At 39.4% G+C, this 13,259-nt stretch overlaps 2 protein-coding genes across 2 annotated transcripts; one reads left to right on the top strand and one right to left on the bottom strand.

The window, feature by feature from the left end:
• Positions 1-2,596: 2,596 nt before the first annotated feature.
• Positions 2,597-3,266, bottom strand: LOC137104053 (nucleolar protein 14-like). Its single transcript, XM_067484859.1, has 3 exons — positions 3,114-3,266; positions 2,882-3,000; positions 2,597-2,777 (listed from the first exon to the last, which is right to left on the bottom strand). The coding sequence occupies exons 1-3, from the start codon at positions 3,255-3,257 to the stop codon at positions 2,597-2,599; spliced, it is 444 nt and encodes a 147-aa protein (XP_067340960.1). The 5' UTR covers positions 3,258-3,266.
• Positions 3,267-4,684: 1,418 nt separating this feature from the next.
• LOC137104000 (nucleolar protein 14-like) lies at positions 4,685-13,039 on the top strand. Its single transcript, XM_067484787.1, has 19 exons — positions 4,685-4,844; positions 5,276-5,458; positions 6,471-6,605; positions 7,027-7,168; positions 7,481-7,638; positions 7,785-7,922; positions 8,041-8,163; positions 8,290-8,421; positions 8,516-8,864; positions 8,972-9,102; positions 9,217-9,302; positions 9,395-9,530; positions 9,832-9,933; positions 10,057-10,210; positions 10,344-10,503; positions 11,998-12,145; positions 12,259-12,377; positions 12,482-12,637; positions 12,727-13,039. The coding sequence occupies exons 2-19, from the start codon at positions 5,276-5,278 to the stop codon at positions 12,821-12,823; spliced, it is 2,649 nt and encodes an 882-aa protein (XP_067340888.1). The 5' UTR covers positions 4,685-4,844; the 3' UTR covers positions 12,824-13,039.
• The last annotated feature ends 220 nt before the right edge of the window (positions 13,040-13,259 follow it).

The following is a 13,259-nucleotide window of genomic DNA, read 5'->3' as shown; positions in this document are numbered from 1 at the left end:
CAGCATGAAGACATCACTGCTGTTTTAAGACTTAAAAAGATTTTTAAAAGTGTCAACGTGTCCTTCAATGTGACGGTTTTTAGAACAAGAAAATAACAACATTTCAAATAAAATGCACTTGATCTTTTATGTAGGACAATTAAAGAAACACTTACTGTGAACACTGCAGCTCAGTAGTTTTCGAATTATTTCAAATAGTTTCGAATGTATAAGCACCTATTTCTTTAAAAGAAATTTTAAAACAAAAAATATATTTAAAAATTTTAGTCTACAGATTTCCAGTCTCATACACTGTGAATCATTTCAGACACAAATGTTTGATGTACTATTTGTGATTTTTAATAACTCATCTATAATTATGACAGAAAACTTTAGGGTGTCAGTTTTTAAAAAGACAACAAAGTATTTGAAATATTTTTACATGTATTGTCTTATTATTGTATTATTTACAAGTAATTATCAACTTTTCAATGTATTTTATCTTTTGATTTCTTTGTCCTTTGTTGTTTAAAACTGCTTTTCCTGTTTGCTGCTTTTCCATTTGAATCCAATAAACTTTTATCTGGTAGATGGTGATAAACAGGTTCTTCAGTAGTTTGGTAAAGAGAGAGAGGAGCGAGACAGTGACCCCTCCCCCCTCCTTCAGCTCTGCTAATCAATCTCTGCTTTGACCACACAAGGACAATCAGAGGTGGAAATGGGTATTTTGTAATGTGTTCAGCATCACAATGCAGTCTGATCTCATGCGAATACACAGCAGGAGAGTGGGCAGCAGGGGGGTCAAACCTGATCTGAACACAACAGGAAATCTGCAAGTAAAAGCTCAAAGACTGCTGCAAGACTCAGAGGGGCAGGGAAGCACACCCTCATTCTCTGATGCGAGTCCCCCTGACTGCTGTTGGCACTCGTGATCTTGGAGGCCATGGCCCCACCTGCAGCCTCAGTCTTTTCTTCCTTAGTCAGTCAGCGTCTCTCTCTAGTGGTGGACATGAATCCCATTAACATGAAATAGATGGGAGAAGCTAAAGAGTCACTTTAATGTTTTTAACCTGGATCTCACTAACAGGTTGCTTTCCAATGCAATTAACTAAGAGACTGTTTAAAGAAAAGTAAAATACATCTTTAAAACTTTGTATTTTGTTAGTTTAGTCATGTGATCTGGACTTTATTCATCATAGTATGTTTCACTGTTCATCTAAGAAAAGTAGGGTAGGACACCCAGGTATGTGCTTCACAACGGCCTCTGTTTCTCACCTGACCTGAATAGGCCCGTTAGGTGGACAATGGATGAGTTGGGGGGGTCACAAGTCATACTATCCTTTGAAACCCCTGCGGGATAGTTAATTTCCTGTTACGGTCATTACGCTCACAAATTGTGACATCAACACACAAGCAAAACCATTGATATTAGCTGCAGGTGCTGCTGCTTAGAAAACATGTCTGCAGAAGTAATATTCAGAAAATGCTTCCTGTGAACATGGCTAAGATGGTTTTGCAAACGAGGTCCTGTGTCTGTAATTACTTAAAAATGATCAGGGTGCACACTTCTCCTCAAAGATGGTGTGTGTGTACATACACACTGGAGATCTGTGTCAATCTTATTAGAAGCTACTGCATTTACCTGAACAATCTACTGAACACACACAGGAATCTGATTTCAAATCTTAAAACTCCTTTTAGAATAAGCAAACATTTAGTCAAACTTTTGTTTTTCAAAGTCAAAGTTAACTTTATTGTCAAGCCCTCATACTAAACAATACAATACAAGAACACAATACAATAACAATCAGAAATTGGAAAAGGCATTTCTGAGGAAAGCTGTTAAGCCGCAGGAGACACTGATCAATCAAAAGCTGCAGAGAGTTGACAAGTTTGCACATTTAGTGTAGATACTGTTTACATAGTAACTGAGCCTGAGGGGCAAAGCATTGATTATCTAGTTCCAGGTGATTTTAAAAAACAAGTTATATTGACTTTTTGTTGATCTTATTATACAGCAGCCATCCACCCACTCCCTGCCATGCAAGGTGCTCACCTGACACACTGGGAACAACTCAGTGTCCAACAGTGAGCAAGCGCAATGTCTCAGTTCTCAGAAAAGTAAAGAGATAAATGTGTCTATAGTGTATTTCTGCTGAAAATGTACAACAGGGTTTTCAACATAATACAGCATCTGCACCAGCAGTTGTAGCAGGGCCTTATGTGCAGAAGGTAAATCAAGGTGAATGTGGTTCTTCAGGTACCAAAACCTTCTTATGCTGACTGATGTCACAGCGATGATGCAGCTGGGTCTTTGAATGGACAGCAGGTAAACAGAGGTCAAAGTGATGCTTCAAGTTCACCAAAAGTGTCTTTGCTGCTACAGCAAACACAGAACATCACAGTCTTGTTCACTGTGTAGAAGGGTCTTCACATGCTCATGTGAACCTGGGAGATCAGCCTTTTGTAACAGATTATGTGCATCTCACAGGTAGATGACCATCTCTGAAATCCAGAAGTACCAGAAATTACTAGTGTACCTGTAACTGTAACCTGTAACTCAGAATGTGGAAATGTGGTTAGAAAATTTCAACAAAAACTGTTTTGGTTCATTTCCTCATGGACATAGTTTTTCTCCACACCTGCTCAAGATTTCATTGAGCTTCTCTCTGGCCAGGAACCTCGAGTCCTTCCTAATCTCCCTCAGAGCGCCCTTGAACTCCTTCTTGTATTTGTGCTTCAGTCTTTCCTTCTCTCTCTCCTCTCGAGTGCTGCCACGCTTCTTTCCATAGTCCAACCTGAAACATATTTTTAAAAGATGCGTAAAACTGATGCAACACAAGCACATAAGAGTCTGGATGGGACAATTAGTTCAAGTATTTGCAGCATAATTACTACTTACACTTCAACAATCTTAGGTGTGAGCAGCTTCAAAGGAATGGGCTTCTTCTTTTCAAACACCAGTCGACTCTGAGACACAGGAGCACTGCTGATGGTCTCCAGGATCTCATTGTGAAGCTCCTGCAATAACAACAAACAATATAATTATGATAAAACATAAAAATAAAAGTTACCATGAGACCTGATAACACAGAAAGAGACAGACAGATTTGACTGTACACAATAAAGCTGACCTGTAAAGGTTTTGGTAATGTTGGTGCTAAAAGATGTCTGGAAAGCAGCGATCTGATTGGCTGCATGATGTGCGGAAAGGATGTGAGGTCTTTGTAGAGCAGGCAGCACCGCTTCACCAAGTCCAGACAGGTAGACAAACACATCAACCTGCGGGGGAAACAAATAAAATGCATCCTCACTTTTTATTGTTTGCAATTTGTCTCATGATTATTAGCCCCTGATTTGTGAAACACACTGAAATGATCCCAAGAGGAAATAAGTTTGGTGATAAGTATTTACAGTATGTGTTTCTTGTAAAACATTAAAAATATTGTCATAATATTGTCAACCAAGTCTTGGTCTCACTTTTCACCCAGAAGAATTAAATAAGTCTAATAACATTTTAAAAGAGGTAAAGAATGAAGCAACAGCATATTTAGATGCTTCTCATGCTATCGTGTGTTTATATAGTCATAACGTAGTGGATATTCTTTTTCTATGAGATCATTTAAATGTTAACTTTTTATGAAAAGTCAGAGGATCACCACAAATTACTGTGTATCCTGAGGACACGAATGTGTATTTTCCAAGGAAATCCATCAAAAACTATTTTTGGTACTATGATCTGCTACTTTGGTACCACAGCTATTAAAAACAGCGGCCGGTTTGTTTGTGTGTGTGTGTCTGTTCCATTTTTCAACTTCATTCTCTGGGTGATACTGAACATAAGCAGCTACATGAAGACAAAAGGTTTCTCTCACACCTTCTCTCCAGAACTGTGTTACGTGGCTTTGTTTCTCAGGCTAAAACACACACATACAGAAAAAACTCTTTTTTAGAGAACTAATACACAGAATCAAAACTGTGTATATGTCATGAAATAGAAGTCAAATTTATTTTAAAGGTTTGCAAATTCTACTTTCAGAGGCAAAAAGTTGTAGCTTAAAATCAACATCCGGGACAATGCAACAGTAAACGGCGTCCTGGGCCTCAGGGGAAGTGTGTGAGCTCTGTATGACATTTCTAACATTTTACTTTCACTCACAGATTTCACATCTGCTGCATGCCAGGCAAAACCCTGGATGGTCATCCAGTGAAAATTACACGTTGCCAACACACAGCTCACACACACATTTCCATCTTTACACCAGATAATGAAACACAATCACTGCATATTGTCTTGTTTTAATCAGCTGGACTTAGACACGAAATTAAAATTGTTTTGTTTTGTGTAGGGCAAAAATAGGAAGAGGCAAAGATGGGAGGCTCCGACAGCTGCTGAATGTAAGCAAATATTTATGTGCATCACATGTAAAATGGGATGAAAACTAAATGACATGTGACCACATCATGTTTGATTTGTAACATGAAAGCCGACCATCACAAATGAGGAATTCATTTTTCCCTATTATAACACGGAGTCAATACGTTGCCCTATTATTTCAAATCTTCCATAAAGGGATTTGCTCGTGCATGTGGACGCAGCGTTTTGGACCAGTCTATAAAAGTTCCAGGCTCCTGTAGAATTCGTGCCAACCGCTAGAGGCGCTGTCGGCTTTTTCATACCGGAAGTTTGTCTTGTCCGCTTCTTTGCTTTGAACTTTGACTTGATGCTGTGCACGCTGGAGTGGAAATTCGCTGAAACAACGTGGACACAAAATTATTAAAGCGCTATTAATCAGCTTTGGTAGAGCGTTTATGGTCCCATGTCGTCTGAATTGAATAACTCATCTTGCTGAGGCTGCTAAAAGGTAAACACTTCCGGAGTCGTATTGCATTAGTTTGTTTACAAACGGACGACTGTTCATTGTAAAGCTGCTTAACTTGCTACAACATGCTCCCAGCGTTTCCGTTTATTAGTTGTTTTATTAGGCCTGACACACAATCATTTGCTGCATTCAGACATACACCTCAGTCTTCACCTAAAATACCTTAAAAGCTAAGCTAACGTTTACCTAATGTTGGTCAGGCTAAGAAGAGATCACAGTACCTGTATAATATATGAGTAGGTCACACAAAGTATTTGTACATATGACAACAGTGTGTGTTTGGTACCAACACAAACAATAGATAATGTAATAAATCCATCCCCTGTCCCATCACAGATAAATATGAAAATACATTGTACAATTCTGATGTCATGTCATTACTGTTAGCTCATCAGTCCTGCACTCTGTTACAGATGGGGAAGACACCTAAGAAGAGTAGTCTTGCAGACAAGGTCCGAAAGACCAAAACCTCTACTGCGATCAAAAACAACCCTTTTGAGGTGAAAATCAACAGGAAGAAATTTGAAGTTTTGGGGAGAAAAACCAAGCATGATGTGGGTCTTCCAGGTGTGTCTCGCTCCAAAGCCATTAATAAGGTAAGAGAAAACATTTAATGTTGTTACTCCCCAACCTTCACCAAACTGCGATCTCTGTGAGCAAGATTATACTAGATTATAGTATAGAGTGGCTACTACTTACTCCAAAATGCCTAAAACTCAAACATTCTTAATCTGGGATTAAAGTCCTTCTTATTAATGAAAGTATAACTGAATACAATTTGAATACACAATTTTAGTTTGTTTTTATCAAAATTATTGTGGCCCGATCCAGATGACAATACAAAATATTAAATGATAGTTGGCCCTGTTTCTAAGGATGTCATCACAGTTCATCTATACACAGAAGCACAAGGCACACATCATTATTTAACAAAATAGATTTATTGAACAATTATTAGTTAGTTTTATAAATGGTCACAGACTTCATCAATGAATAGACTCAGTCTAGCATCACACATCTGCATGTTGACAGTGTGAATCCTTCCAGTTTTCCTAACATATCTCACCTCAAATTGTATGGATGTTTGGACTCAGGATGTTTGTTAATTTGGATCCCTGTTCTTTGACCAAACACTATGAGAACTACAGCTGTGAAGAGAAACCATAAATGTGGAAAACCAATTTGGGAAGTGTAGCAGAATAAAAAGACCACAGAATACACTGGATCCTGCAGGCTGATAAAGTGAAAAATACAGAATAAAATCTTCAGCTGTTGTGTTCTATCTGTGGAAACCATGGATCAAAGTTCATCGTGCACCAGTGCTGTGATGCCTGATGTTCACGGCATCATGCTGGGAGCTACAATGATAAGAGCTTAATGAGAATAGTGAACAAAAAAAGTTAAAGTGTTGGCAAAAGTAGAATTTGCAAACTTGACTAAATTTTACTTCTATTTCATGACATATACACAGTTTTGATTCTGTGTATTAGTTCTCTAAAAAAGTGTTTTGTGTGTGTGTGTGTGTGTGTGTGTGTGTGTGTGTGTGATAGCCTGAGAGAGTGCACAGCAATCATATCCAGTGCTGCTAATTTTTTTTCTGACTTGTAGAGAAAAGAGACTCTCCTGAAGGAACATCAGCAGAAGAACAAGTCCAGCAAATTCATAGACAGGCGGTTTGGCGAGTATGACACCAACATGGCACCAGAAGACAAAATTCTTCAGAGGTTTGCGATGGAGAGACTGGTGAGTGTAATCGTTTTGTTTTACAATAGTTCCATTGCTGTTTGAGGCACTGTGTATCCCTGGTTTGCAGATGGGTTTTAGTAGTTCATCATCTATGCTATAGCTTGTCCTCCCATTTTTACAGGCAATACAAAATAAATAAAGCGGAAAACAGTGAACGTAAAGCTATAGTATGTGATTGAAAAAAAACTTGTTTTGCAATATTTTGCTCTATATCTTATTTAAATGTGGAGAGGTGAGGATGTGGACTCACAGAACAGCTCTGGTAGAGCTGTACTCCATTCCAAAGTTTTTTTAGCAAGGCTCATCCTTCTAACCAGACTATTCATCTAGGAAAGTGACTAAAGCCTCTTTTCAAAAATGTTTCTACCTGAGACATGTAGTTTTAACTAAAAAATATCGACTTTGCTTAACCTCTTAGCGTGTCCATGATAAGAAAGATTTGTACAACCTGAACGAAGAGGAGGAGCTGACTCATTACGGACAGTCTTTGGCTGAAATGGAGAAGTTTAACGATGTTGTGAATAGTGATGATGAATCAGAAGAGAAAGGACTTCTGTCAGGTGAGTTTTTCCAGGTCTAAATGCCAAATTATCAGTGTTTTTGTATTCAGTGCCTACTGTAAAATAAACTGTAAAATACGAAATTATTTCCACCATGAAAGTTCTGCATTTGTTCTTATTTGGTGTGTATTCCTTCCATTACCATGTTCTTAAAATGTCATTTATTTTTACCAATCTTCCGTTTTCACAAACATTGTGGCTTGTAGTAGGGTTATGATTCCCACCTTGGAACAGGATTTGCTATTTCAAGTCATATTGCAGTTATAAAGTTGATACATAATAATAACAACAATATTTGTGTTTCCCAAATAGCTGAGTTGACTGCTTCCCACTTTGGAGGAGGAGGTGGCCTCCTCAGAAAAAAAGCATCAGGGGAGAAGCAGCAGCAGGAGGAGGAGGAAGGAAGCCAGAGAGCCAAGTCCAGACAGGAGCTCATTGAAGAGCTCATCCAGAAGTCCAAGCAGGAGAAGGTGAGCCAGAAACACTCGAGACTTCGGATTGTCCGGATTTGGATCCACAGTGACCATTTCACTATATTATTTTATGTTAACAAGTGCCATAACTACAGGAGATGTGGCTTGTAGTTTCAATGAGTAACTTCTGTGTTCTATCCCAGCGGGAACGACAGGTTCAGAGGGAAGAGGCCCAGGAGCTGACTGAGAAGCTGGATCAAGAGTGGAAGAACATCCAGGCCCTTCTGGTGAAAAAGACCCCGAAAGCAGAGAATGCAGAGAAACAGGAAGAAAAGCCAAAGGTAGAGATGCACCAGTCTATCAGCAAGATGTTGATCATCCATTTCATCCATCCATTTTTCCAAAGCGATAACGTTTGATCATTCTTTGTTCTCTGTCTTCTTCCTCTGTGGCTTTCAGCTGGATAAGTATGACATGATGGTCAGAGAGCTTGGTTTTGAGATGAAGGCTCAGCCCTCAGAGAAGATGAAAACCCCAGAGGAGCTTGCCAGGGAGGAGAGGGAGAAGCTGCAGAAACTCGAGGTATAGTCAGAGTGAAGGGAAGCTGCTGACCATTTTTATCTTCATGCAAACACCTTCTTGCTATCATTGGATGCAATTTCTGTTTTAATTTCTGTGATATAGATTTTACTTTGTGCTTTCTTCAAGGCCGACCGTCTGAGGAGGATGATGGGGGATGAAGTGGGGCATAGTGCACCTGCTCAAGGCCACATATCTGCCGATGACCTCAATGATGGCTTTATCCTGGATAAAGATGACAAAAAGACCTTGGCTTATCAGGTAAGAGGACACATGTTATTTATGGTTTGTGTTTTTATTTTCATGTTGTAATGTGGATCGGAATAAGTTTTGTTCATTTATCTTTTTTGTCTAGGATGGAAAATGGAACATTGGAGAGAAGTCTGAGGGAGATGGGGATGAAAATTCAGAAGAGGATGAGAGTGATGAAGAGCAGGAATCTGAGACAGAGGAGGAAGATGGACAAGATGATGATGAAGTTGAGGAGGAGGAGGAGGAAGGAGAGGGCAGCAGTGAAGAAGTAGAAGAAGATGAAGGAGAAGAAGACGGTCACTCTGACCTTGACTCTGAGCAAGAAAGCGAGGATGAGGAGAGGAAACAAGAAGATAAGCAGACCAGTGCTAAACCGAAGACGAGTCTGAGCAAAGAGGAGATGAAGGCCCAGCAAGATGCAGCCAAAGCTGAGCTCCCCTACACATTTAATGGTAACTATATTTTGCTTTGGCTTTGCCTTGAGTTTTCTTGTGAGCGTTATCTTAATGAGACACTGTAGAGAGATGAGATTAGATATTCTGTTTTCCATCTCTCGTAGCTCCAGAGTGCTTCAGTGACTTGAAAGATTTGCTCCATGGTCACACCCCTGACAACCAGCGCCTCATCGTGGCCAGAACACAGAAATGCAACCACCCTAGTTTGGCCATAGGCAATAAGCTCAAACTGCAGGTATAGTATAAAATTGCTTGCAATTACACGAGTGTGGTCCTTTTGTCACTGTAACCAGTTTTAGGTTACATTTAATGCTGTATGAACTTGTAACATATTATCTCTTTGTGTCAGAAACTGGTTGGTTTTCTGTTGGAGTATATTGGAGAACTGGCCACCAGAAGTCCACCCGAACTCACTGTCATAGATAAACTTATACCGTGAGTTCATGAAGTGGCTTTTCTCTCAGGTTTATCTATGGATTTAAATATGTCGTCCCCAAAACCTTTTTTTATTTTGTTTCTTTGTGCAGAGAGTTATATACTCTGTGTCAGATGTTTCCAGAAGCAGCCTGTAGGTCCATGCAGAGCATCCTCGGAGATGCTGGGCATAGCATGGAGGAGGTGCTCGAGGTCAAAGGACATGCAACGTTTCCAGCTCTAGACACGGTAAGGATTGGTTTCAGTGAACACCATTAACCGGTGAAATGTTCATCATTTTACTGCTCTTCTCATACATGTGCCCACTCAGACATTCCCTGCACTTTGTACCTGATGCTGCAGGATAAAATCTGCTTTCTGTTCCATTCTCTCATGCAGCTCCTCCAGGTAACATGTAGAGAAGTTCAGGTTTGCAGTGATAGGAGTTTGTATGAGGGAGAAGAGATGTGAGTGAGGTCATTGCTAATTTAGTCTTCTGTGAATGACAAAAACATTTGCTCTCTGTGCATTTTTTTTTTTTTATTTCAAGCTGGTCTATCTGAAGGTGACAGCCCTGCTGTTTCCTACGTCTGACTTCAGGCACCCAGTCACAACTCCTGCACTGCTTTACATTGGCCAAGCTCTCACCAAGGTACAAACAGCAAACACTTTATGATTAGTTAAGTAGAAGAGATTCTTGGCTGATGTTTGGTTTTCAGTACTATTTCTTAATCTTGCTTGTGTGTGATTCGTCCCTGATTTGTGCCGCCTCCAGTGTCCAGTGAGATCATTGCAGGATGTAACATCAGGTTTAGTGCTGTGCTGTTTGGCAGTGGATTATGTCTCTTTGTCAAAGCGCTTTCTCCCGGAGCTCATCAATTTCCTGGCTGGAACGCTGCACCTGGCCGTGCAAGACAAAACATCCCTAGGTAAATCATGTTTCAGAGCAGCGTACACCAAAGTGCCACTTTGCCACAAAGTACAAAGTATCTTGTATCTATGTGTTATTGTAGCATCTGTAAGAATAAAACTAAACTGGCAGACTGTGACCTTGTGTTGCAGGTTACTCTGTGGTGTCGCCCTTTAGGCCATCAGGAAAGCACAGTGATCTGCTGGTGTTGTCAGACTCAGAGTCCTTCAAATATTGGCGCAAGAAGAACCTGCCACTGTCTGCTGCCCAACACCTAGACTTCAAAAATGACCTTGACAGAGACAACCACAGGTCAGACTGCTGGCATGGATTACTTGGTCAAAACCAATACATTACATACTTATATGATTTTATTTCAATCAGCTGGCAAAAAATGGACTAATTGCCCTCAAGAGAGAAATGGGACCTTCTACTATAAAACGAAGTAGCCAAGAATGTGAATGTCAGCTGACACAAGAAGCTGCCACTAGCTCTCTGTGCAGTGATGTTCAGTACAAACATTTTTTTTAGTGTCTTCAGTTTAAAGAAATAGCTTCCAAATATTGGGAAATACCTGTATGTCTACTTGCTTTTGATGAATGTTAGGAAGAAGTGATGGATACCACACTCATTACTGTATGATAAACGAGAAGAGATTAGAAACTGGAAACATCTTTTATTCCCAAAAAAATAAGTCTGCGTATGAGCACTCAAGCTCACTGTTTTTTATGTTGGATTTTGTTTAATATGGACAAAGAAAAGTCAAGAAATACACCTGTAACACCACAACTTGTCATTTATATCCTCAGTGGTTGTAGATATAAGCTCACAATTAACTTTGCCTTTAAGATTTTCTTTCCTAAATGCAACACACTTTTTTTCCAGTCATGTTTGGCCAATGGCAAACTTTGATTACAGGATAGGTTTGACTTTTGGTATTAACTTATAATGTTCGAATGCACATGTGATTAATTTGAGCTTGACTTGAAATATTTACATATTTCAGCTAGTTGTATATGTTCACTACTTCACAACCAAACCTAAAATCTTAAGACCCCCTGTATCCACCGCTGGCAACCAGAGACATATTAATAAGAAATTTGGACCCAATAAATCTCACAATGACTTAGTTTTTTCTTCAGAACTGAGTATTAAACAAAGCCCTTTAACACAGTTCTGGAGAGAAAGTGTGAGAGAAACCTTTTGTCTTCATGTAGCTGCTTATGTTCAGTATCACCCAGAGAATGAAGTTGAAAAATGGAACAGACACACACACACAAACAAACCGGCCGCTGTTTTTAATAGCTGTGGTACCAAAGTAGCAGATCATAGTACCAAAAATAGTTTTTGATGGATTTCCTTGGAAAATACACATTCGTGTCCTCAGGATACACAGTAATTTGTGGTGCTCCTCTGACTTTTCATAAAAAGTTAACATTTAAATGATCTCATAGAAAAAGAATATCCACTACGTCATGACTATATAAACACACGGTAGCATGAGAAGCATCTAAATATGCTGTTGCTTCATTCTTTACCTCTTTTAAAATGTTATTAGACTTATTTGATTCTTCTGGGTGAAAAGTGAAACCAAGACTTTGAAAAGATGACAACATTTTTAATGTCTTACAAGAAACACATACTGTAAATACTTTTCACCAAACTTTCCTGCTGCAGTTGGCAACATGAGAACATTATTTCCTACTGGGATCATTTTAATGTGTTTCACAAATCAGGGGCTAATAATCATGAGACAAATTGCAAACAATAAAAAGTGAGGATGCATTTTATTTGTTTCCCCCGCAGGTTGATGTGTTTGTCTACCTGTCTGGACTTGGTGAAGCGGTGCTGCCTGCTCTACAAAGACCTCACATCCTTTCCGCACATCATGCAGCCAATCAGATCGCTGCTTTCCAGACATCTTTTAGCACCAACATTACCAAAACCTTTACAGGTCAGCTTTATTGTGTACAGTCAAATCTGTCTGTCTCTTTCTGTGTTATCAGGTCTCATGGTAACTTTTATTTTTATGTTTTATCATAATTATATTGTTTGTTGTTATTGCAGGAGCTTCACAATGAGATCCTGGAGACCATCAGCAGTGCTCCTGTGTCTCACAGTCGACTGGTGTTTGAAAAGAAGAAGCCCATTCCTTTGAAGCTGCTCACACCTAAGATTGTTGAAGTGTAAGTAGTAATTATGCTGCAAATACTTGAACTAATTGTCCCATCCAGACTCTTATGTGCTTGTGTTGCATCAGTTTTACGCATCTTTTAAAAATATGTTTCAGGTTGGACTATGGAAAGAAGCGTGGCAGCACTCGAGAGGAGAGAGAGAAGGAAAGACTGAAGCACAAATACAAGAAGGAGTTCAAGGGCGCTCTGAGGGAGATTAGGAAGGACTCGAGGTTCCTGGCCAGAGAGAAGCTCAATGAAATCTTGAGCAGGTGTGGAGAAAAACTATGTCCATGAGGAAATGAACCAAAACAGTTTTTGTTGAAATTTTCTAACCACATTTCCACATTCTGTGTTCCAGAGATGCTGAGAGAAAGAAGAAGGTAAAGGAGCTCTTTGGCAGCTTAGCCACTCAGGAGGGAGAATGGAAGGCTCTGAAGAGGAAGAAGAGGAAGTAAATCACAGAATTGCCCCCATTGCTTCTCTCCAGTACCTGCTTTTTTTTCCCAGCTGTGGGTTAGGGAACTGTAAACTATGTTATTTTTAAATTGTGGGGACAACTCAACTTCCTTGTTGTAGCAAACATTTTGTGCTGTCAAAAATGCACATGGACTATAAATAAACATTCAAATGTGTTGGTACAGAAGGAATTTGTAATAAAACATCTGTTTGTGGTTTTGGTTTTTTATTATTTCCTGACCAGACAAAAAAACCATAGTCATTGTCTTATTTCACTACCCTCACCCCCACGTCCATTTGTTCTTTCCAAATATTAAAAACAATTGTGTTAAGAAATAGATAGAAACAGCTGGACACATTCAGTTTTGTCAAAAGTTTCTCAACCATTCCAGCACGTATTCAAAAGTGAGCGGGTACATAGATTATACTTATGAT

The sequence above is a fragment of the Channa argus genome, chromosome 18 (assembly GCF_033026475.1).
Source record: "Channa argus isolate prfri chromosome 18, Channa argus male v1.0, whole genome shotgun sequence".
NCBI lineage: Eukaryota > Metazoa > Chordata > Actinopteri > Anabantiformes > Channidae > Channa > Channa argus.
This window is presented reverse-complemented; position numbering and strand designations above follow the sequence as displayed.

Bases quoted from the DNA above. Each gene is read 5' to 3' on its own strand.
- LOC137104053 (XM_067484859.1), bottom strand. From the start codon at position 3,257: ATGTGTTTGTCTACCTGTCTGGACTTGGTGAAGCGGTGCTGCCTGCTC. The intron at 3,001-3,113 runs GTCAGCTTTATT...TTGTTATTGCAG, and splicing joins CATTACCAAAACCTTTACAG to GAGCTTCACAATGAGATCCT. The intron at 2,778-2,881 runs GTAAGTAGTAAT...AATATGTTTCAG, and splicing joins ACACCTAAGATTGTTGAAGT to GTTGGACTATGGAAAGAAGC.
- LOC137104000 (XM_067484787.1), top strand. From the start codon at position 5,276: ATGGGGAAGACACCTAAGAAGAGTAGTCTTGCAGACAAGGTCCGAAAG. The intron at 7,169-7,480 runs GTGAGTTTTTCC...TTTCCCAAATAG, and splicing joins AGAGAAAGGACTTCTGTCAG to CTGAGTTGACTGCTTCCCAC. The intron at 12,378-12,481 runs GTAAGTAGTAAT...AATATGTTTCAG, and splicing joins ACACCTAAGATTGTTGAAGT to GTTGGACTATGGAAAGAAGC.